We start from the raw sequence: 23,884 nt of genomic DNA, 5'->3' as shown, positions 1-23,884 counted from the left end.
TAATTTTAGGTTGAAAAACTTACCAATCAAATGTGGTTTCAGATATTATACAATATATAAAATTCTAAGTTGGTTCTTCAGCAAACACTAAGCAACAGCACAAGAAATGAATGCAATTTGGGTGGGGTATGGATATGGAGCTGAAGAATATAGCTCCAAGATGGCTCTGCAGTCCCACCCCTCAGCAAGGTGAAGACAAGGTTGGAGCTGAATAGGAATGGCATTCCAATGTCCAACATTCTATGAGCATGTCCTCTGTGGGGCTCATCCAACCTCAAACAGCTACTTCTAAAAATATATTTTTTGTACACATTGCTGCAATATCATTATAAACTGTGACAGGTGCTAAAAAGGGAAAAAATGTAATACCCAAATAAGTGAGATAATTTAGATTAAGAAAAAGGTGTCCAGGAAAGCCCCTCTAAGGGGCCCAAGACTTAAAGAAGAAAACAAGAGTCAGCCATCCATTCTCAACTACAGGGAATAACATGTGCAAAATGCATGCATGGATAGAGTACTGACCTGTCAGAACCATCTAGATTTTGATGACCAATGGGACACTGAGATGGACGAGGCTCCAAGCGGCCAGTGCCAGACCACTTTAATTCTAACAGACGAAGGTAGGAAGATGGGAACTTACGCTAACAAAATGAAATACATGAAGGCGAGAAAGGAGAAGCGTTAGGATTCCATTTACAGGTTGCTAGTCAGAGAAGGATTTCAGAAAAGTGGTCAAAATGTACACAGATTCTTAGGGAGCTAAAAAGGAGCTAAGACCTGGAAGGTGGCTGTGACAATGAAGGAAAAACAACAGGCTGAGTATAAAGCATCTGGAACAATACCATGCAAACATTCACTCAGTACTGCTGGAAACCTCCAGGGTTACATCCTATCTTTGGCTCTGAAGGCTTAGGAGTAAACAAAACGTGACTCTATGTCAACAGAATTTAAATGGGATGAAGCAGCAGCAGAAAAAATAAATTCAAAATCTAGGCAGCAATAAGTGCTCTGTTAAAAATAAAAAAATAAAAAAGGAAAAGTAACATGAACCACTTAAGTGACTAGGAAAGGCCACTAGGGCGTGGTAACAAATTTGATGAACTCCTAAAATCCAATCTAGACAGACTACCATGAAACAGACTGAGGTTTATGTTCACCTCTTTTCAACCTCTAATATCCTGCCAGCAAGAAGTAAACTGCAGAAATCCAAGACAGACTGCAGGTGAGCAACTAAGATGCTGAACCCATATGAAGGCAGAGAATCTGCAAGAAAAATCTGCTGAGAGATACAATGAGAATTCTGGGAAATAGAAGACATGTCCTTATTCTGACCTCCTTTCTTTGTACCTTTTATCTCAAGGGTATAAAGAATCTGCTGAAATACATCTGTTACACTAAAGATAGGATTTTATATGCCATGGCCTAAAAATGGTCGAAACCAGCAGGTTCATTTTACAAATCCTGCAATAAAAAAGAACTACGATTTTCAAGAAAAAAAAGTAACTTCCACAGTGTCCTCTGCCCAGCTTCCCTTGGCCCCAATGAACTGGTTCAGCCTAACAACTTTATACAGCCTCTGTAACTCTTAGTTACAGAGGGGTATACTTTGTGACAAATTTTCACATTGAGTGGCTCCCTGGAAGTTCTGTGAACAGAGTTCTAAAGCACACACTGCTTCTGAGATTCTCCTATGACCCTAAAAAGTGTCTGGGAACGCAGTGGACACAGTAAATGTCCAGGCACAGATAGCACATGATAAAAATGTGTACAGGAAGAAAAGATAACACTTATGCTTCTGCCCTTGATTAGCAGTAAATAATAGCAGCTACCACTAGACTATTCAGACCCAATCCACCCAAATGATAGCCATGATTTGACATAATCTGAAAAGAGTCAGATTTGTTGGTTCTGTGCAAGAAGAGAGCCCAGGTCTGAGCTAATATTAACTCTAAGACTCACAACAACCTTTAAAGATGCATTATTACCATAAATTAACTCATCAGGAAATTAAAGCTCAGAGAAGTACCTTTCTCAAAGTCACAGGACTAATAAACCACAGTCAATGTAACCCCCTAACCAATCCTCCAAAGCAAGTCAGAATACCCACACCCCATGCCATGCCCATTAACCTAATTTCTAGACATTTTAAGTCAGTCATTTACAAGCTTTTTTTAATTACAGGAAAAAACTTTCCTTCAAATAAAATGTTACTAAACCACATGAACTATTTGGGAAGATAACTTCCTCCAGAACGAGATTCCTTGGAAAGCTGGGAATGGAACCATCATTTGACCTAGCTATTCCCCTTCTCAGACTATTCCCAAAAGACCTAAAAAGAGCATACTACAGGGACACAGCCACATCAATGTTTATAGCAGCACAATTCACAATAGCTAGACTGTGGAACCAACCTAGATGCCCTTCAATAGATGAATGGATTTAAAATGTGGCATTTATACACAATGGAATATTACTCAGCACTAAAAAATAACAAGATCATGGCATTTGCAGGGAAATGGATAGCATTAGAGCAGATTATGCTAAGTGAAGTTAGCCAATCCCTAAAAAACAAATGCCGAATGTCTTCTCTGATATAAGGGGGGTGTCTCAAAATGGGATAGGAAGGAAGAGCATGACAAGAAGATTAGCACTAAATAGGGAAGAGAGGTAGGAGGGAAAAGGAGGGAGAAGGGGAGATGCACGGAAGATGGAAGGAGACCCTCATTGTTATACAGAATACATCTATGATGTTGTGGGGAGAAAAAGAAAAAAAAAGTGTGTCACATTAGATTGGATAGAGAGAAGTGATGGGAGGGGAGGGGAGGGGAAGGGGGGATAGGAAGGGCAGCAGAATAGAATAGACATTATGATTGCTGTATGTATATAGGTGACTGTATGACCAATGTGATTCTGCAATCTGTATAATCAGAAAAATGAGAAATTGATTCAAATGTATGAATTGCCAAGATCATTGTAATGCCATGTGTAGCTAATAAAAAAAAAGCACTCTGTTTAACACATGCAGTTCAACTTCCTCTAACATTTCATCTGCATATGTGCTTCAACACTTGCTAGCTCCCTTGAAAGGTAGTAGAGCAAAACTGGATTCTTTATCCAGAGTAATGGTTTTGTGGATGAAGGGAGAACAAGAGAAAAGAAACAGAGGTTGTATAAGTAGAGAGTATTCAAGGAAAAGCATTCACACAACATGGTGAAGCCTACTGCTCAAGGAACTGGTCTGGGGAATAACTCAGGACAGAAGCCAACGACCCCAATGCAAATGGCCTGCAGTGTCATGCTAAGCACCATGGAGTTTTCTTTTTATGCAAAATTAAGAAGAAGATCAAGTTATTAGATTATAAATATGCCTAAGAAGAGATGAGTTAATGTCTTACAGAACATTTGCTAGATTCTTGGGCTGGGGTTGTGGCTCAGTAGTAGAATGCTTGCCTAGCATTCATGAGGCACTGGGTTCAATCCCCAGCACCACATAAAAAAAATAAACAAAATAAAGTTATTTGTCCATCGACAACTCAAAATTTTAAAAAATATTTTGCTGGATTCTTTTAGTTTAAAAAAATCAGATATTTTAATGAAAACATCTATACAGTTAGTAAGTTAAAATGGCATATACAGTAGCTTTATTTCAGAACATCTGAGGCAGTAAGACAGGTTTCATCATATTGTTCAAATCTTCCTGTCAGAATCAGTTTCATGTCTTGCTGCACAAGGAGACAGCCAGGGCTGTTTCTGGGCTGAGAGAGGAGCATTGCATGGGAGCAAGCTCATTGCATGGTGTACTGATGGTTCCTGGGTCACATCCTAGCAGCTGACATGCTCCTGGTAAGCTAACTAGATGACCCCACTGCATGGATGACTAACCCATACCCTCAATTCCTCCTTGTTCTAGCTACCTTCCTATGAGAGGTGGCCTGCTAAGACAGTTCTGTCAGTGAGATAAATAAGCAGAAATCAAGTACTGGAGAGGGCTCCCAGTTAGGGAAGCATCAGTCTTCCTACCAAAAAGGGTCCCTCAGTTGACAGACTCCTCCCTTCCTTAGTCATTCCTCTTATTCCTGCCAAAGTGCTGAAGATTCAGCTCTCATTCATTGTGAGACCATGTGCAAAGCAGGAGAATGACAAGTGCCAAAGGAACAATGAAAAGAGAGCTCAGGTGACTATTCATCTTTTCATCACTGTCCAATACCTCCCAATAGTTCATTCAAATTATTAATCCACCAAAAAGATTAATCCATTGATGAGGTTAGAGTCCTCATGATACAGTCATTTGTCAAAAGCCTCACCTCTGTACACTGCTCTATTAGGGTCTAAATCTTTAAGCATATAAGCCTTTGGGGAACATTCCAGACCCAAACCATAATACCTGGCAATGTCTATAAACAACTTAGCCCTGAGCTACCTACCTCCAAGCACCTCATCATCTGAACCAGATAAAGCTATATTTATGTCGCCATAGTTAGCTTTGTGTTACTTTCAGTCCAATGCATTCCTAATTGAGATGACAAATTCTCTGGTGACTAAGATTTATTCTGCCTAAAAATATGATTTCCTGGAAGAAACTATGTTTCCCTTGCAAGTCACTTCCCCCAAAATAACACTAAAGATTATTGATGATTCCACACACACTAGCCAAAGCCTCTGCCAGCCCACCCCAGAAAGGGGAAAGGGCCTGAGAAAACAGAGAGAGAGCCAGGACAGAGGAGGAGGCCATTCACAAGGGGCTTCCTGTCTGACACATTTGGAAGGTGGGCTAGGGGCCAGCTTGGAATCCATTGTTGGCTCAATGGTGGTCCCTCTACTAGAGTTGATGGGCAAGGGTCCTAGGGAGGATGTATAGAACAGTTCCCCATGGAATGAGGGGTGGGGGCTCCACTTGCAGCCTTGGGTATATCTAATCACTTTGGCATGGGGTGTAAAGTGGGCACAGTGCTTGGTGCTAGGCAGTGTATGTGAGAGACCTGAGTGGACATGACAGAGATGCATGGAGGAGTGCGCTCTGCAGGGCGTGCCTGTCAACCATCTGACTGCATGGGGTGGGTAGGTGGGGTCTCTGGGGTCTGTAAGGGTCTGGTATACCTTCAGGAAAATAGTGGGTATGCTGACCAGTGTGTTTCTGTGAGGTATGTGGACTAGAAAAACATAACTGCCAATACCTAGTATAGTCCCAAAGCAAATTACAGAAATGTATCAAGAACTTGATGTCTTCAAAAGACAAGAGTATAAACACATGTAAGGTATAAGAATATAAAAGTCCCAAGGCACTAGTAATATATTTCTGTAGTACTCTACCTTAGAAATGTTGCTTGAATGACTCATGGAATGTCCCAAAGTCTTCTCATTCTGCAAGAAAGCCAAACAGGTATTCAATATTGAGCCTTGATTAAAATATGCAAAGAATATAACAATCCTCCTGACACACTATTCCTGTAACTAGAATTTGCTAAGCACAACCTATTTCTACTATGTACTAGATGTGTGAAGCCAGTTATCGGATACTGAAGAATTAGGCAAAAAAATAATAAAAACAGTAGGCCTTACCCTAAAGGAATTTACCAGGGAAAATACAGGAGTTTGAAATCAATTATAATAATAAGAGAATGATAACTATCATAAGATATATTCAAGGGCAGGTTCAAAGATGAGAAACCTGCATGCACAGTGGATGTGACATAGTCCATGTTATAAAGTAGTCATTGTAGGATGTCCCCAGAGTTGATCCCACCTGGGTCATATGACTGTCAAAGTGCTAGGTACTCAAAAGATATATCACACTGCTCAGATCTCCCTCAAGTCTGTTCCTTCTCCTAGAGCAGAAATCCAGGAAGGACACTGCCCCCTCTCTCTCAGATTCCTCCACATTCAGTCTAATATCAAATTACTGGCTCCTTAAGGATTCTAAATCTCAAATCTCATTTCCATTTTTATTATGAATACCTTAGTTTAGATTCTCTTCATTTATCTTCATGGGACCTTCCTAAATAATCTCCTACCTCCCTGACAAATAAATTATCAGCTAACTTGTATTTCTCCTCCCCCAAATTCATATATTGAAGTTGTAATTTCCAATACTTCACAATGTGACAGATGGTAGAGTCTCTCAAGAGGTGATTAAGTTAAAATGAGGTCATTTGGGAGGAAATTCAATATGACTAATATCCTTATAAGAATGGGACACAGTTACACACAGAGAAAAGACCATGCAAAAACATAGAACAGACAACTGTCTGCAAGCCAAAGAGAAGCCTCAGAAGAATCCAATTCTGCTTATACCTTGAGCTCAGACTTCCAGCCTCCAGATTGAGAAAATGAATTTCTGTGTTTAAGCCATCCACTCTGTGTAACTCTGTTATGGGAATCCTAGTAAATAAATACAATAATCTTCTACACTATATTGCTTTGTCTTTAAAAGATGACATTCTAAAAATAGTTTGATTCTTTAAAAAAAGAAAGTAATTTTCTTGAATCCACTCATTCTTGCTCAAAATCCAAATGAGTAAAAAGCTATTGCAAAAGAAACAGAAGATCTTACTTTAAAATTATCTATTTTCTCTTAAAATCTTTGGTCAATCAGAAATACAAAAAAGCTAGTGGATCACTGAAAAATTCCTTTGAAGGAGATTCTACTCCACCAAATTCCTCCTTAAAGACAACATAACCCCCCCACCCCTTGCAGGTGTAGCTCAGTGGTAAAACACTTGCCTAGTGTACACAAAGCCCTGGGTTTGATCTTAATCACCAAGCAGAGGGAAGATAATGAAAGCTAACCAACAAGACAGTCTGAATTTTCCCTTTCTCCTTGACCCACCAAATTATAGACTACCTTTGTTTTTGGATTCTTGGCTTTGGATGCTGCCTATTCCTAAAATGGTGATGAAGAAAAAAATGTCCTGATCTCTCAGGTAGCCTGTTAATCAGCACTTCTATTCTGACAATGTTTTGTTGTTGTTGTTGTTTGTTTGTCGTTGTTTTGGGGGGGTCTTTATAGAAACATGTTTGTGTAATTCTGATTTCTTTTAATATTGTTTCCTTGTTTTATAAATCTGAGCTACTTTTTTTTTTCTTTTTTGGTACTAGGGTTTGAACACAGGGGTGCTCTACCACTGAGCTACATTCTCAGCCCCTTTTTAAATTTTATTTTGAGTCAATTTTGCTAAGCTGACAAGTCTGGCCTTGAACTTGCAATCCTCCTGCCTCAGCCTCCCAAATCACTGACTTTTAGGCATATGCCACCAAACCTGTCCCCTTCATCATGTTATAAATTTGAAAGGAAATAAAAGCATGGGTTTCTTTAAATGTATAATATGGGCACTGCCATTAACTGTTTAGGCACTGCTATTTAGTGTTTCTTGGTCTTTAGCCAGATAAATAGTTCATTATAGCAGAAAAAAATCATCAAGTATGTTCAAAGTGTTAGGAGTATGTCACCAAAACTTGTTACTAAAGGATCAGGTTTGATTAAGAATTTTATTCAGTCATATTATTTACTAACTGGAACAGAAAGGCTCTGACTATTTAACAGGTAAATCTATAACCATTCAAAGTCCCATTCAAGTGTTAAGACTATATCATAGATAAGGGTACTGTTGTGAATCCCTGCTTAAAGGTGAACCCACTGGTGACTTACTACCAGATAAAATATTGTACACTTTGGGTTATTCATACAGAAAGCCAATTACAACCACTGTTACATTATCTACTATATCACAAGGAACAGCCAGTTTGACACCATCTAGAAATTTTTAAAAAGGATGTGCAGTACTAAGAAATAGATAAATAATCTCTGAAGACCTGTTTGATATTCATTTTTCCAGAAAGTAAATATTGGGATGGGGAAAGGACTAGCTGTTAAACTATATAACATAAATCCAGACTGAAAGCTAAAAGTGTTTCTTTACCACATGTAATTTGATGATGTAAACTTTTATGCTGTTTTTTTCCAATAGAAAAACCAATATTTTACACTGGAAAAATAAAAGAAATAAAACAAGCCCCAGAAGACACAAGTATTTTAAAGCCTGAAACCTTCCAATATTTAGGGCTGCTTCTTCAACACTAGGTAGGACCTCAACAATTTGGTTCTAACACACTGTTCCTATAAACATTGGTATTTAATGTCCATGTATTTGAACAAAAGAAAAAACTGTTCAGAACCACAAAAGAGCAATTTTCCAGAAAGCAAATGCTGGGGTTTCATTTAAATCATTCATTCATTCATTCATTCATTCCACACTTATAATTTAACTACTACATGAAAAAACTGTGTGAAGCATAGAATATAGACAAGAATAAATCTGCCCCCATCCTTGGGCCAATGGCAGTATTACCACAGAAGTCCTTCAAAGCAGGAATTTGATGAAGAAAGTGATAACACGCAGAAAGTGAAAAAATCACATGAAAAAGCACATACAGGGCTAGGGATATAGCTCAATGGTAAAGTGCTTGCCTAGCATGTGCAAGGCCCTGGAAACATAAATAATCTCTGAAGACCTTTTTGATATTCTCATTATTTGGGTTTGATTCAAGGAGGAGGAAAAGGCACATACATAAATTACATCAAGGTGGGGTGGGTGACAGCATTCCATCCTATGGTCAGAATGGTATATTTTTTTAATGAGAAGAAAAGAAGGAAAGTTTGTCAAACATTAATGTCTAGAACTCGAATCAGGAAAAGAGAGTTCTATTAAGGCAAAACTAAGTATTAATGCTCAAGTAATAAAAAAACTTAGCAAATTATTTTCATAAGGTCTTTAAACATTCAGTTCCTGCTTAATGGGAACTACCATGTCAGACCCAGGAAGAAATGGAAGCCTCACTGTGCTTTCCTCAGAGGAGGTACCAGGAGATGACAGGCACTTCCTTGGCTTCCTCTCATCTCCATATCTCTTCGGTGAGTGGTTTTCATTCACATTAAATACTAGAGCTTCTTAGAATAAAATGTCTTTTTCTCATGCCCTTTTCTCATATATCTTTTCTCTTAGATCAGGGATTCTCAAACTCTGTATACTTCATCATTTAGAGATCTTGCTAAAATGTAGACAGTGATTTGTGAGGTCTTGGTGAATGCAGATTCTACATTTCCAATAAGCTCCCAAGTTGACTCTCACACTTTGGGGAGCAAGTTTCATTACAAATCTGGACAAGAGTAATCCACAAAAGGCTATGATTCATTTTTTAAAAGTAAACCATGACTATTATAGAAGTAGATTTCTGGGTAAAGGATGGCAGTGTGCATACAATTTAGTTAATAAAAATAAATCCATCAGAAAACATATACATAAGACTGGGGTTGTGGCTCAGTGGCAGAGTGCTTGCTTCGCACATATGACGCACTGGGTTATATCCTCAGCACCACATAAAACTAAATAAATAAAATAAAATATATATATATATATATATTCCTCTACAACTAAAAAAATATTTTAAAATAAGAAAACAGATACATAGATTGGGAAAGACTTTGTCTGAGGGTGTGAGAAAGCAAAGTTTTGTTAATGTAAGAAGTTAACAAATCACAAGGACAATGAGAAGTTCTGTGGAAGAACAGGGGCACTTCATCTTTTCATCAGTCCCACTAATGATGTTTTACATGTCCACATGAGACAAGTAAACTAAGATGGGTCTATAGGGATAGTCTCTAAGTAAATAGAGACCTTTGAAAACATGACACATTTTATACCAAGCTTTCTTCTTTGGTTAAAGTTAACAGAACATTCAATGTATGCCTGTAAGACACTAGACATATCACTAATTAGAATATCACCAAAGGAACTTACACAATGTGCCCACAATGATTAACGGCTATAATGTTTTACCAAAAGGGAACATTTTGACCTCCAAGTATAGAGTGGTCACCATGGAACTTAGTTGTCATGAGACCTGATTTCCAAGAAAGTTTGTAAATATTTTCCAAATCAGCAAAATTTAACCTTAGTTCAACTGCTTAGAGAACTACAGAAGATAATTAGAAACTATTTTGAGAATCTGTACTCCAATAAAATAGAAAATATCAAAGGCATTGACAAATTTCTAGAGCCATATGATATACCCAAACTGAATCAGGATAAATGGATCAATTTCAAGCAATGAAATAGAAGACACCATCAGAAGCCTACCAACCAAGAAAAGCCCAGCACCAGACAGATACACAGCTAAGTTCTACAAGACCTTCAAAGAAAAACTAATACCAATACGCCTCAAATTATTTCATGAAATAGAAAAAGAGGGAACACTTGTAAACTCATTCTATGATGCAAATACCACTCTGATTCCAAAACCAGACAAAGACACAACAAAAAAATAAAACTTCAGATCAATATCTCTAATGAACAAGGATGCAAAAATTCTCAATAAAATTCTGGCAAATTGAATATAAAAACATCAAAAATATAGTGCACCACAATCAAATGGGGTTCATCCCAGGGATGCAAGGTTGGATCAACATATGGAAATCAATAAATGTAATTCATCAAAGCAATATATTAATATTGCTTTAATATTCTTAAAGATAATAATCATATGATCATCTCAATAATTGCAGAAAAAACATTCAACAAAACACAGCACCCTTTCATGTTCGAAACTCTAGAAAAACTAGGGATAACAGGAATATATCTCAACATTGTCAAAGCTATCTATGTTAAGCCCCAGGCCAACATCATTCTAAATGAAGAAAAATTGAAAGCATTCCTCTAAAACTGAAACAAGACAGGGATGCCTCTTTCACCACTTTAGTTCTTGAAACTCTTGCCAAAGCAATTAGACAGACGTAAGAAATTACAGAGATACAGATAGGAAAAGAAGAACTCAAATTAGCACTATTTGCCAACAAATGATTCTATACTTAGTAGATCAAAAAATTCCACCAGAAAACTTCTAGAATTAGTAAATGAATTCGGCAAAGTAGCAGGATAAAAAATCAACATCCATCAATCAAAGGCATTTCCGTACATCAGTGACAAATCCTCTGACAGGGAAATGAGAAAAACTACCCCATTTACATAGCCTCAAAAGAAAATAAAATCCTTGGGAATCAACGAAAGAGGTGAAAGATCACTACAATTAAAACCACAGAACGCTAAAAAAAAGAAATTAAAGAAGACCTTAGAAGATGGAAAGATCTCCCTTGTTCTGTATAGGCAGAATTAATATTGTCAAAATGACCATACTACCAAAAGCACTATACAAATTTAATGCAATTCCAATCAAAATCCCAATGACATTCCTCATAGAAACAGAAGAAGCAATCATGAAATTCATCTGGAAAAATAAGAGACCCAGAATAGCTACAGCAATCCTTAGCAAGAAGAGTGAGGCAGGTAGCATCACTATACCAGACTACAGAGCAATAATAACAAAAACAGCATGGTATTGGCACCAAAATAGACTTGTAGATCATGGTAGAGAATAGAAGACACAGAGACAAACCCACATAATTACAGTTCTCTTCTGTTAGACAAAGGCGCCAAAAACATATATTGGAGAAAAGATAGCCTCTTCAACAAATGGTGCTGGGAAAACTGGAAATCCATATGCAACAAAATGAATTTAACCCCTATCTCTCACCAAGCACAAAACTCAAAGTGGATCAAGGGTGTAGGAATTAAACCAGAGACACTGTGTCTACTAGAAGAAAAAGCAGGCCCAAATTTCCATGATGTCAGATTAGGCCCCACCTTCCTTAATAAGACTCCTATAGCACAAGAATTAAAAACAAGAATCAATAAATGGGATGGATTCAAACTAAAAAGCTTCTTCTCAGCAAAAGAAACAATAATCTGTGAGGTGAATAGAGAGTCTACAGAATGGGAGTAAATTTCTACCATACACACATCAGTATCTATCATACAACACTAATCTCTAGGGTATATAAAGAACCCAAAACTCTTAACATCAAAAAAAAAAAAAAACAAACAAACAACCCAATCAAAAAATGGGCCAAGGAACTGAACAGACACTTCTCAGAAGGTGATATACGATCAATCAACAGATATTATGAAAAAATGTTCAACATCTCTAGCAATTAGAGAAATGCGAATCAAAACTACTCTAAGATTTCGTCTCATTCCAGTCAGAATGGCAGCCATTATAAACACAAACAACAATAAGTGTTGGCGAGGATGTGGGGGAAAAGGCGCACTCATACACTGCTGGTGGGACTGCAAATTGATGCAGCCAATCTGGAAAGCAGTATGGAGACTCCTTGGAAAACTGGGAATGGAACCACCATTTGACTCAGCTATCCCTTTCCTTTGTCTATACCCAAAGGACTTAAAAACAGCATACTACAGGGACACAGCCATATCAATGTTTATAGCAGCACAATTCACAATAGCTAAACTATGTAACCAACCTAGATGCCCTTCAGTAGATGAATGGATAAAGAAAATTAGGTATATATACACGATGGAATATTACTTAGCATTAAGAGAGAATAAAATCATGGCATTTGCAGGTAAATGGATGGAGCTGGAGAATATAACGCTAAATAAAAGTTAGCCAATTCCCAAAAAACAAATGCTAAATGTTTTCTCTGATATAGAATGCTGATTCATAATAGGGATGGAGGGGGAGCATGGGAGGAGTAGACATACTCTAGATAGGGCAAAGGGCAGGGAGGAGAAAGGAGGGGCATGGAGGTAGGAAAGGCAGTGAAATGAGATGAACATCATTACTCTAAGTGTATCTATGATGACACAATGGTGTGACTCTACATTGTGTACAACCACAGATAGGAAAAATTGTGTTCTATATGTAATATGAATTGTAATGCATTCTGCTGTCATATATAACAAATTAGAATAAATTTTTTTAAAAAGATATTAACTAGAGGCTTTCTGAGAAAACATTTTGCTTTCCTGATAACACCAATGGCCATTTATCTGGAATTCCTCCCCCTTCATTCAGCCTGGAACATTGATGTAATGCCAGGAAGTAAAACATTTATATTAGGACCACGCAGAGGAAAGGAATATATCAGAAGTCTCAGACTTTTTGGTCTCAAGGACTACTTTAAATTATAAAAATTATCAAGGGTCTCTCAAATCTTTTAGTTTATGTGTATAAGTTATATTTATTGATATATGCTGGATTAGAATTAAATCTGCAATGTAAAATAAATATACATATCTGAACTCACTTAGCATTAACAAAAATAAATTCAGCTAATAAAAATAAACATTGGAAAAAATTATCTTCTCAAACAAAAATTTAAGTTAGAGAATGGCATTATTCCTTAATTTTGTAAATCTCATTGTCATGTAACTAACAGAAAAGAGCTGGATTCTCGTATCTGCTTGTGCATTCAATCTCTTCTGATATGCTGATTTTGTGAGGACCCACATGGAAAGCTAGAGTTGGTATGGAAATTATTTTAAGCAGAAGACATTTGAGATTTGATAGATGCAGAGAGAAGCCTTCTCCATACTGCCCTCACTTAACAAAAGGCAAAAATTTCTAGTAAATGAGGCTACCATTAATTCCCTCTTGGAAAGTTTACTAACCTGCCATAACTCCCCCTTCTGGGGAAAGTTTTATGGCCTTGAAGAAGGAGAAAAACATATTACTTGCAAACATCATCACAAGCTTTTTTACTTCTAATTTGTTCTCCTAGAAACCCATTTGTTTTTCCTAATGATACTCATTTGTCTCTACCATGAATGTTTTTTCTTCCCCCTCCTATTACATCAGTTATAGAAGCCTCTAACTGTAACCACTTAGCAAACTACTTCTCTATGAGCTCCTGTATGCACATGGATGAACTTTTTCCCCCTAATATTCTCTTTTTTCAGTTTGCTTCACAAGCCACCAGTCTTAAACCAAGGAGGCTATAGAAGAATGGTTTCCTCCCAAAAACTTTGAACAAAATGAAAGCACGAAGAAAATTTGAAAAATGAAGAAAATCCAGCCTTATACAGTTATGTATTTAGAAAAGGAGGTATATCCCAGTAGCTATTTGAAAGACCATAGATATTATTCTTTGACACAAAAACACAGAATAAGTGATCAGACACAAGGTGGACTCTGAGATGTTATCCATGAACTTTTAGTATCTATTGCATTAAATATCATCTGGTCTATCCTGAACTTTGAATTAATCTCTTAAACATTCATGATTTTATAATATTATTCTTTGGCCACTGTGTTAGTCAGTTGTTACTATTATCAAAATACCTAATAAGAACGACTTAGAGGAGGAAGAATTTATTTTTGCTCATGGTTTCAGAGTTTTAGTCCATGGTCAGCCAAGTTCATTCCTCTGAGCCCAAGGTAAAGTAGAACATCATGGAGAAGGGCAAGGTAGAGGAACACTACACCATTCATGATAGCCAAGAAGCAAAGAGAGTGGGGGACAGGGGCTTCAGAGGAGATGCACCCATCAGTGGGTTATATGCCAAGTGACTCACCTCCTCCAGTCACTCCCCACTTGCCTACAGTTACCATCCAGTTAGTCCATTGAAATTAGGAGGGATTGATTAGGTTTTATCACTCACAATCCAATCACTTTACCTCCAAACATTACTGCATTGATAGAAGGGCTTCTGGGGGACATCTCATATCCATGTAGAAATTACTAGGTCATTTATAGTTACATAAATTTTCCAAATATCAACACATTTCATTATATGCAATTTTTAAAAAAATAATCCAGTCATCGAAAGATACTTAGTGATGTTTCCAAAATTCTAAGTTTTGTTGGGAAAACTTGAGTTTCATCATTAGTAACAAAAAGCATCACTTGTTCTCCTTGAAGTGAAAATTTCACTGTTGAGAAAAAGTCTGCCCATGTCAGAATAACTATAGTTTAACTATTAGTAATTCTTTCAAGTAAAATTATGTTTCACTTTAAATTTAAATAGTGCTATTAATTTAGCTACTTATTCAATCATATAAGAACTTTGCAATAGAATATGCATTTAAACCAGATATATGAAGAGAAGAAACTACTCAACTGAAATTGGAACACATGCAAAAATGAGCAAAAAAGGACATCGAAATGTTACTATAACTATTTTCCAAACCTTCAAGTTTGGAGACATAGTGAAAAAAATTCAAATAAAATATCTGAAGATATGCAAGCACTTAAAAAGTACATAGAGATATAATCATTAAGACCATAGATAAAACAAAAGGCACTCTAAAAATTTGTGCTCCATATCTCAAATAAACTCAGAAAAAATAAATGGGGGAGAGGGAATTGCCCAAGTAAGAGAGTTCATGAGCCCATGAGAGAGGGTACAAGAGCTGGAGGGAGAAGGTACAGAGAACAAAAGATGTGGGAGAGGGGGGCAGCAATGAATGTACACAAATAGAGAACAAACACTGCTGACTGTTTCCAGAGGAAGAGCATGGGTTTCACTGAGTTCCATCAGCCAGGTCTGTGAGGTCTTTCCAGCTTCTTCAATGCCCCTGACAGCTCATCAGTCCCATTCCCCTGAACTCAGTCCCAGTGGCAGCCTGCCACTCCATCACCTGGCACTTGAGTCTCTGGGCCTCAAAGAAGTCATTCCAGGTAGCTGCTTGTCCTTCTAGAGTCAGGGTCCAGTCCATTGCCACCCAAACTGAGCTTCTTTTCTAATCTAAAGTTCTTGTCATGACAGCCTCTCCACGTCTGCTTCTAAGGATTCTGCTTTCCCAATCCAGAAGATAGTGCATGAAGCCAGGGAACATCAGTCATTACCCAAACACAGCTTGGCCTTGTCTAGCAAGTGCAGAGCCCTGGATTTGATTCTCAGCACCACATAAAAATAAATAAATATATACATATATATTGTGCCCAACCACAATGAAAAAATAAATATTTTTTTAAAATTTCAAATCAAGTATCTGAAGATGCGCCAGCACTTGAAAAGTACATAGAGATATACTCATTAAGACCAAGATAAAACAAAAGGCACTCTAAAAATTTGTGCTCCGTATCTCAAATAAACACAGGGAAAATAAATGGGTGAGAGGAAATTGCCCAAGTAAGAGAGTTCAGGAGCCCATGAGAGAGAGTACAAGAGCTGGAAGGAGAAGGTACAGAGAACAAAAGATGTAGGGGGAGAGAAGAGGCAATGAATAGTGATATTAATCATGCACATCCTATCTTGAAGCATAAAGGAGATTGCTCTTAATGGTTAGATGTTTTTCTTACCTTATGTTTTCTAGGTAAATATACATAAAGGCAAAAACAAAACTAAGAAAGCACACTTAATTTCAAAGATACAAAAAAACTGAACTATTGAAAAAAATCTACTTAGCTCAGTAGAACAGTGACAATCTGTGACTTCTGAGTTGCAACCTAGTCCCTCCTTACTTCTCCCACTCTCAGTTGGCCAGAGGTTCTAATATGGGAAGGTACACAACCAAGAAAAAATGGTTACTCTCCTCATATCTTCCAACTTAATCACCTAGCATCTCCCAGAAAGGGAGAGACCTCCAGCATTTCTCATCTCATTCCCATTCCAAGTTATAGAAGTCCTACTCCAGGTAAAAGCACCTTAAAAGTCTGGGCTCCCAGGATACTGGCTCTCTATTCACTTCACAGATTGTTTCTTTTGCTGAGAAGAAACTTTTTAGTTTGAATCCATCCCATTTACTAATTTGTGGTTTTAATTCTTGAGCTATAGGAGTCTTATTAAAGAAGTTGGAACCTAATCCCACATGATGGAGAGTAGGGCCTATATTTTCCTTTATTAGACAGAGTCTCTGGTTTAATTCCAAGATCCTTCATCCACTTTGAGTTGAGTTTTGTGCATGGTGAGAGATAGGGGTTTAATTTCATTTTGTTGCATATGGATTTCCAGTTTTGCCAGCACCATTTGTTGAAGAGGCTATCTTTTCTCCAATGCATGTTTCTGGCACCTTTGTCTAATATAATTCTAATTTTGTGGGTTAGTCTCTGTGTCCTCTACTTTGTACCATTGGTCTACCAGTCTGTTTAGGTGCCAAAACCATGCTGTTTTAATTACTATTGCTCTGTAGTATAGTTTAAGGTCTGGTATAGTGATGCCACCTGCTTTACTCTTCCTGCTAAGGATTGCTTTAACTATTCTGGGACTCTAATTTTCCTAAATGAATTTCATGATTGCTTTTTCTATTTCTATGAGGAATGCCTTTGGGATTTTGATTGGAATTGCATTAAATCTGTATAGTGCATTTGGTAGTATGGTCATTTTGATAATATTAATTCTGCCTACATAAGAGCAAGGTAGATCTTTCCATCTTCTAAGGTCTTCTTTGATTTCTTTCTTTAGGGACCTGTAGTTTCTGTTGTATAGATCTTTCACCTCTTTCATTGATTCTCAATAATTTTTTTTTTTAGGCTACTGTAAATGGAGTAGTTTTCCTCATTTCCTTCTCAGAGGATTTGTCACTGATATACATAAATGACTTTGATTTATGGGTGTTGATTTTATATCCTGACACTTTGCTGAATTCATTTACTAGTTCTAGCAGTTTTCTGGTGGAGCTTTTTGGGTCTTCTAGGTATAGAACCATATCGTCAGCAAACAATACAAATTTAAATTCTTCTTTCCTATACATATCCCTTTAATTTCTTTCGTCTGTCTAATGGCTCTGGCCAGTGTTTCAAGAATGATGTTGAATAGAAGTGGTGAAAGAGGGCATCCTGTCCTGTTCCTGTTTTTAGAGGGAATGTCTTTAATTTTTCTCCATTTCATTTAGAATGATGTTGGCCTGAGGCTTAGTGTAGATAGCCTTTACAATGTTGAGATATGTTCCTGTTATCCCTAGTTTTTCTAATGTTTTGAACATGAAAGAATGCTATATTTTGTCAAAAACTTTTTCTGCATCTACTGAGATGATCATGTTTCTTATCTTTGAGTCTATTGATGTGATGAATTACATTTATTGATTTCCATATGTTGAACCAACCTTGCATCCCTGGGATGAAGGGAATTTTTGCATCCATGCTCGTTAGAGATTGGTCTGAAGTTTTCTTTCTTTGATATGTCTTTGCCTGATTTTGGAATCAGGCTTCATGGAATGAGTTCGGAAGTGCTGCCTCTTTTTCTATTTCCTGAAATAAATTGAAGAGTATTGGTTTTAGTTCTTCTTTAAAGGTCTTGTAGAACTCAGCTGTGTATCCATCCAGTCCTGGGCTTTTCTTGGTTGGTAAGCTTCTGATGGCATCTTCTATTTCATCACTTGATATTGTTCTGTTTAAATTCTGTATATCTTCCTGATTCAATCTGGGCAAATCATATGACTTAAAAAAAAAATCTATCGATGCCTCAATGTCTTCTATTTTACTGGAGTATAAGTTTTCAAAATAATTTCTAATTATTCTCTGTATTTCTGTAGTGTCTGTTGTGATATTACCTTTTTTGTCACATATATGCTGGTAATTTGAGTTTTCTCTCTTCTTCTCTTCTTTAGCTTAGCTAAAGGTCTGTCAATTTTATTTATTTTTTCAAAGAAGCAATTTTTTGTTTTGTCAATTTTTTCAACTGTTTCTTTTGTTTCAATTTCATTGATTTCAGCTCTAATTTTAATTATTTCTTGCCTTCTACTGCTTTTGCTATTGATTTGTTTTTCTTTTTCTAGGGCTTTGAGATGTAGTGTAAGGTCATTTATTTGTAAATTTTTACCCCTCACACATCAGATAGAGTACTAATATCTAGGGTATATAAAGAAGTCAAAAAGCTAAGCACCAAAAAAACCAAATAACCCAATCAATAAATGGGCCAAGGACCTGAATAGGCACTTCTCAGAAGAGGATATACAATCAATCAACAAATATATGAAAAAATGTTCAACAACTCTAGCTATTAGAAAAATGCAAATCAAAACTACTCTAAGATATCACCTCACTCCAGTCAGCTATTATGAAGACAAACAACAATAAGTATTGACGAGGATGTGGGGAAAAGGTACAGTCACACACCACTGGTGGGACTGCAAATTGGTACAGCCAATATAAAAAGCAGTATGAAGATTTCTTGGAAATCTGGGAATGGTACCATCATTTGACCCAGCTATCCCTCTCCTCAGACTATACCCAAAGGACTTAAAATCAGCATACCATAGGGACACAGCCACATCAATGTTTATAGCAGCACAATTCACAATAGCTAAACTGTGGAGCCTACCTAGATGCCATTCAGTAGATGAATGGATAAAAAAAATGTGGCATATATACACAATGGAATTTTACTCAGCAATAAAAGAGAATAAAATCATACCGTTTGAATCAAATGTATGATATGTCAAGATCACTGTATTGTCTTGAGCAACTAATAAAAAAAAATCATGGCATTTTCAGTTAATGGATGGCATTGGAGAAGACAGTGCTAAGTAAAGTTAGCCAATCCCAAAAAAACAAATGCAGAAGTTTTTTCTGATATAAGGAGGCTCATTCATAGTAGGGTAGGGAGGGGGAGCATGGGAGGAATAGACAAACTCTAGATAGGGCAGAGGGGTGGGAGGGAAAGGGAGGGGGCAGGGGATTATCAAGGATGGTGGAATGAGATAGACATCATTATCCAAAGAACATGTATGAAGACACAAATTGGTGTAAAAATACTTTATATACAAGCAGAGATATGAAAAATTGTGCTGTATATGTGTAATAAAAATTGTAATGCATTCTGCTGTCATTTTTAAATCAATAAAAAAAAGTTTGGGCTCCCTTCCTCTGTTACATTCCCATTAGACAATGCAGAAGTTCTACCCCAGGCATAAGGCAGGAAGAGAATAATGAGGTCCCCAATGTGTTCAACCCAACACGTTGGCAGGGCAGAGATCCTATATATACCAAAAGGTGAGCCAAGAAAACCACAAGATACTGCCCACCAGAATGTTGCTCATAAAGTAGGTGTGTCACTCCAAGACATGAGGACCACTGTATCCTCTGTATGCTGTAGCTCTTAAACTAAGGCTCACAGTTTGCAAAGGTAGAAAGGCAGTTTCCAGAGAACAGAAAGCTGCTAAAGTCTGTCTAAATGCACATTATTTGAAAAAGAGGATGTGGGGCTGAGGTTGTAGGCCAGTGAGGGAGCACTTGCCTCACCCATGTGTGAGGTACTGGTTTCAATTCTCAGCACCACATACAAATAAATAAAAAATAAATAAAAGTCCATCAATAACTAAAAATTTTTAAAAATAAAAAAAAGAGGATATGGAAGTTCAGCCTAAAGATGCTATCAAAAACAAGGGTGTTTGTTCCACTACAGAAGCCACTGAAGAGTAGTTGATTTCCCATCACTATGGACCTCAATAAGGGCCAAAAGATGACCAAGAAAGTCAGAAGACAATACACAGTTGCCAACACGTGTGCCTCACCAAACACAAGTTCATGTGGGGCATGAACCAAGAGCTGTGTGGCTGTTCCCCATCTAAGCAGTGCACCATGGAGCTGCTCAAGGTCTCCAAGGACAAATAGAAAAGGGTAAGAGACACACATCCATGAAGGAAGCAAGAGGAGCTGAACAACATCCTAGCTGCCATGAGGAAAGCAACTGCCAAGAAGGACTAAGACCCCTTTCTGCCCTGTGCATTATAAAAACTTTTAGTGGTAAGCAAATACAAGAAAAAGAGTAGGTCCACAAGAACAACAAACTAAACATATACCAATCACAAATATATGACAGAAAGCCAGAAAAAGAGACCACTAAGAAGAGCCCTGAATTTAGAGGAAACCCTACAAATTGGCCTCAAAAACAGCCATTATAAAGAGATCAGAATTTATCTGAATCACACACACTCTGGAGCATTTTGTGACCCAGAGAACTATCAGAAAGAACAGTGCAATCATCCAGAAATTAGTAGACACTAAAAGCAGATATAATACCAACAGACAAAGAAAACAGAGAGATCAGAAAGAGACTTCAAAGACAGCACTGCTAAAAACATCATCATCCCAACTCAAAGATTTTTATATCCAAGGCTGTACTCTCTGGGAAGCAACATCAGAGGACATATTGTGAATAGACATAACCATACAGTCCAGCCAAATCAACAAACAAACAACCTCCTGGTGGTAGTAATTCAGAGTTGCTGGAAACTTTATTTAAAATATTTAGCTTTTTTTGCTTTGTTTTCTGCAGTGCTGGAAATAAAATATTTAGTTTTGAAGAACAACAAAGAACTTACAACAAAATGGCAAGTAAAACAAACTTTTCTTGAAGGCCTAGATATTGGATTTATTAGCATATTAAGGTTTCAATATAGTTATCACAAATATGTTCATACAAGTAAAGGAAGCAATACTTAAGAAGCAAAGAAATATGATGACATTATCTAATAAATGACTATAGCACTAAAATGTCAGAAATTGTACAAATGGAATATCAGAAAATATGAAATTGAAAAGTAAAATAATTGAAATTAAAAATTCACTATAGGAATTCACAGAATATTTAAACTACAGAGTGAAAGAATCAGTAAAGCTGAAGTACCATTAGAGATTATTCAATCTGAGGAAAAGAGGGCAAAAAGAATGAAGAAAAAATAGATCCTTAGAGAAATGTGGTGCATGATTAAGTGCCCCAATATATACATAATGGGACTAGCAAGTAGAAAGGAGAAAGAGAGAAAAAATATTAAAAATTTATAATGGCTGAAAACTTTCAAAAGTTGATGTAATCATGAAACTATACATCTAAGAAGTTGGATAAAACTGTAGTGGAAGATAAAAGCAAAGAGATTCACATTTGACATATCAAATCAATATAGCTGGGGGGAAAAAGAAAAAAAATACTAAAAGGGGAGAATTGGCCAATTCTGTAGTGTTGAAATTTCATCAAAAACTATAAAAGCCATAAGTTAACAGAATGCCATAAAGAAGATGAAAGAAGAAAACAGCAACCAAGATTATTATATCCAACAAAAACTACCTTTAAAAACAGAGATGAAATAAAAATATTCCTAGAAAAACAAAAACTCACAGAATTTATCTTGAGCAGATACATCTTAAAAGAAATACTAGAGTGCCTTATACTCAGTCTTTCTAGTCTCCTTGTGCAGATGTCACCCCACTTTCATCAGCCTTCAGCCCACCATCTTCTTGAAACCAATCACTGTGCCTTCATCTGAGTTGCTCAATTCTGATGAAGGTTGATGCTTGAGGTTGATGTAGAGATTGTCAACCAATTTGTGATGACCAAGACCATGTTGGAAGATTTGGGATGGATGATGGAGATGATGACCCCAAGTTACTCTACAAATATTAATTCAGCAGGTCATTCAATGATACACCCAACAAGGATGACCCTCCTCCTGATGATGATAAGAACAAAGAAAAGCAAACAGATGATATTCCTATATGGGACCAAGAATTCCTGAAAGGTGATCAGGGAAAACTTGAGTTTGCTTGATGTTACACAAAAGACTGCTGCCAATAAGATCAAGGTGAAATCTCTCGAGTGATTCACAAAATTTTCATTATTAAAAATGACTTTACTGGGGCTGGGGCTGTAGCTCAGTGGTAGAGCGCTTGCCTAGCATGTGTGAGGCACTGGTTTCAATCCTTAGCACCACATAAAAATAAATAAATAAAATAAAGTTATTGTGCCACCTACAACTTAAAAAAAATTTAAATGACTTTACTAAGCTATATACAACAAATCCAAGGCCAATATCATTCTAAATGAAGAAAAATTGGACGCCTTCCTTCTAAAAACAGGAACAAGACAGGGATACCCACTTTAACCACTTCTACTCAACATATCTCTTGAACCTCTATCCAAAGGAATTAGGCAACAGAATGAAATAAAAGAAATATGAATAGGAAAGAAGAGCTAAAACTAGCTCTGTTTGCCAACAACACAATACTATATTTAGAAGACCCAAAAAACTCCATCAGAAAATTTCTGGAACTCATAAACGAATTCTGCAAAGTAACAGCATACAAAATAACACTCATAAATCAATTGCATTCCTATACTCCAATGACAAATCAGCTGAAAGAGAAATTAGGAAAACCACTGCATTCACAATAGCCTTAAAAACATGAAATAAAATACGTTGGAATCAATCTAACAAAAGAGGTGAAAGAACTCTACAATGAAAATTACAAAACACTAAAAACAGAAATTGAGAAAGACCTTGGAAGATGGAATGACCAACCATGTTCTTGGCTGGGCAGAATTAATATTGTCAAAATGATACTATATTTGGAAGACCCAAAAACTCCATCAGAAAGTTTCTAGAACTCATAAACAAATTCAGCAAAGTCAAATTAAGCTCTATACAGATTCAATGCAACACCCATCAAAATTCTAATGCCATTCTTCATGGAAATAAAAAAAAAAGCACTTATAAAATCCATCTGGAAAAAGAAGAGGCCCAGAATAGTCAAAGCAATCTCTGTGGGGAAAAAAACTAAGCAGTAGGCATCATAATACCAAACCTAAAATTGGACTACAGAGCCAATTTAACAAAAAGAGCATAGCATTGGCACCGAAAGAAGCAAGAAAACCAATGGGACAGAATAGACTACACAGAGACAAACCCCACAAAAATTCAGTTACCTCATACAAGCCAAAGGTGCCCAAAAAATGAACGTTAGAGAAAAGATAGCCTCCTTAACAAATGGTGCTGGGAAAACTGGAAATCCATATGTAGAAGAATGAAATTTAATCCCTATCCCTCACCCTTCACAAAACTCAGCTCAGAGTGGATCAAGAACCTAGATAGAAACCCAACATATACTACAAGAAAAGCTAGGTCCAACACTCCAACATATTGGCACAGTCTTCCTTAATAAGTCTTCCTTAATAAGATCCCTAAAGCGCAAGAAGTAAAATCAATAATCAAGAAATGGGATGGCATCAAACTTAAAAGCTTCTTTACAGCAAAGGAAACAATCAAGAGCATGAAGAAAGAGCTTATAAAATGGGAGAAAATCTTTGCCACCTGCACC

At 36.8% G+C, this 23,884-nt stretch overlaps 1 protein-coding gene across 6 annotated transcripts in view; it reads right to left on the bottom strand.

Moving 5' to 3' along the window:
• The window catches only part of Marchf8 (membrane associated ring-CH-type finger 8), a 128,517-nt gene that overhangs the window by 27,806 nt on the left and 76,827 nt on the right, over nucleotides 1-23,884 (bottom strand). For all 6 annotated transcript variants that reach the window (XM_077798569.1, XM_077798573.1, XM_077798568.1 and 3 more), the window contains one exon: nucleotides 5,311-5,361. In XM_077798569.1, the coding sequence (XP_077654695.1) occupies nucleotides 5,311-5,361 (51 nt within the window). The remainder of the gene's footprint in view (nucleotides 1-5,310; nucleotides 5,362-23,884) is intronic.

Source organism: Urocitellus parryii, chromosome 5 (genome assembly GCF_045843805.1).
Source record: "Urocitellus parryii isolate mUroPar1 chromosome 5, mUroPar1.hap1, whole genome shotgun sequence".
Taxonomy (NCBI): domain Eukaryota; kingdom Metazoa; phylum Chordata; class Mammalia; order Rodentia; family Sciuridae; genus Urocitellus; species Urocitellus parryii.
The sequence above is the reverse complement of the archived record's forward strand: the minus strand, read 5'-3'. Positions and strand labels throughout refer to the sequence as shown.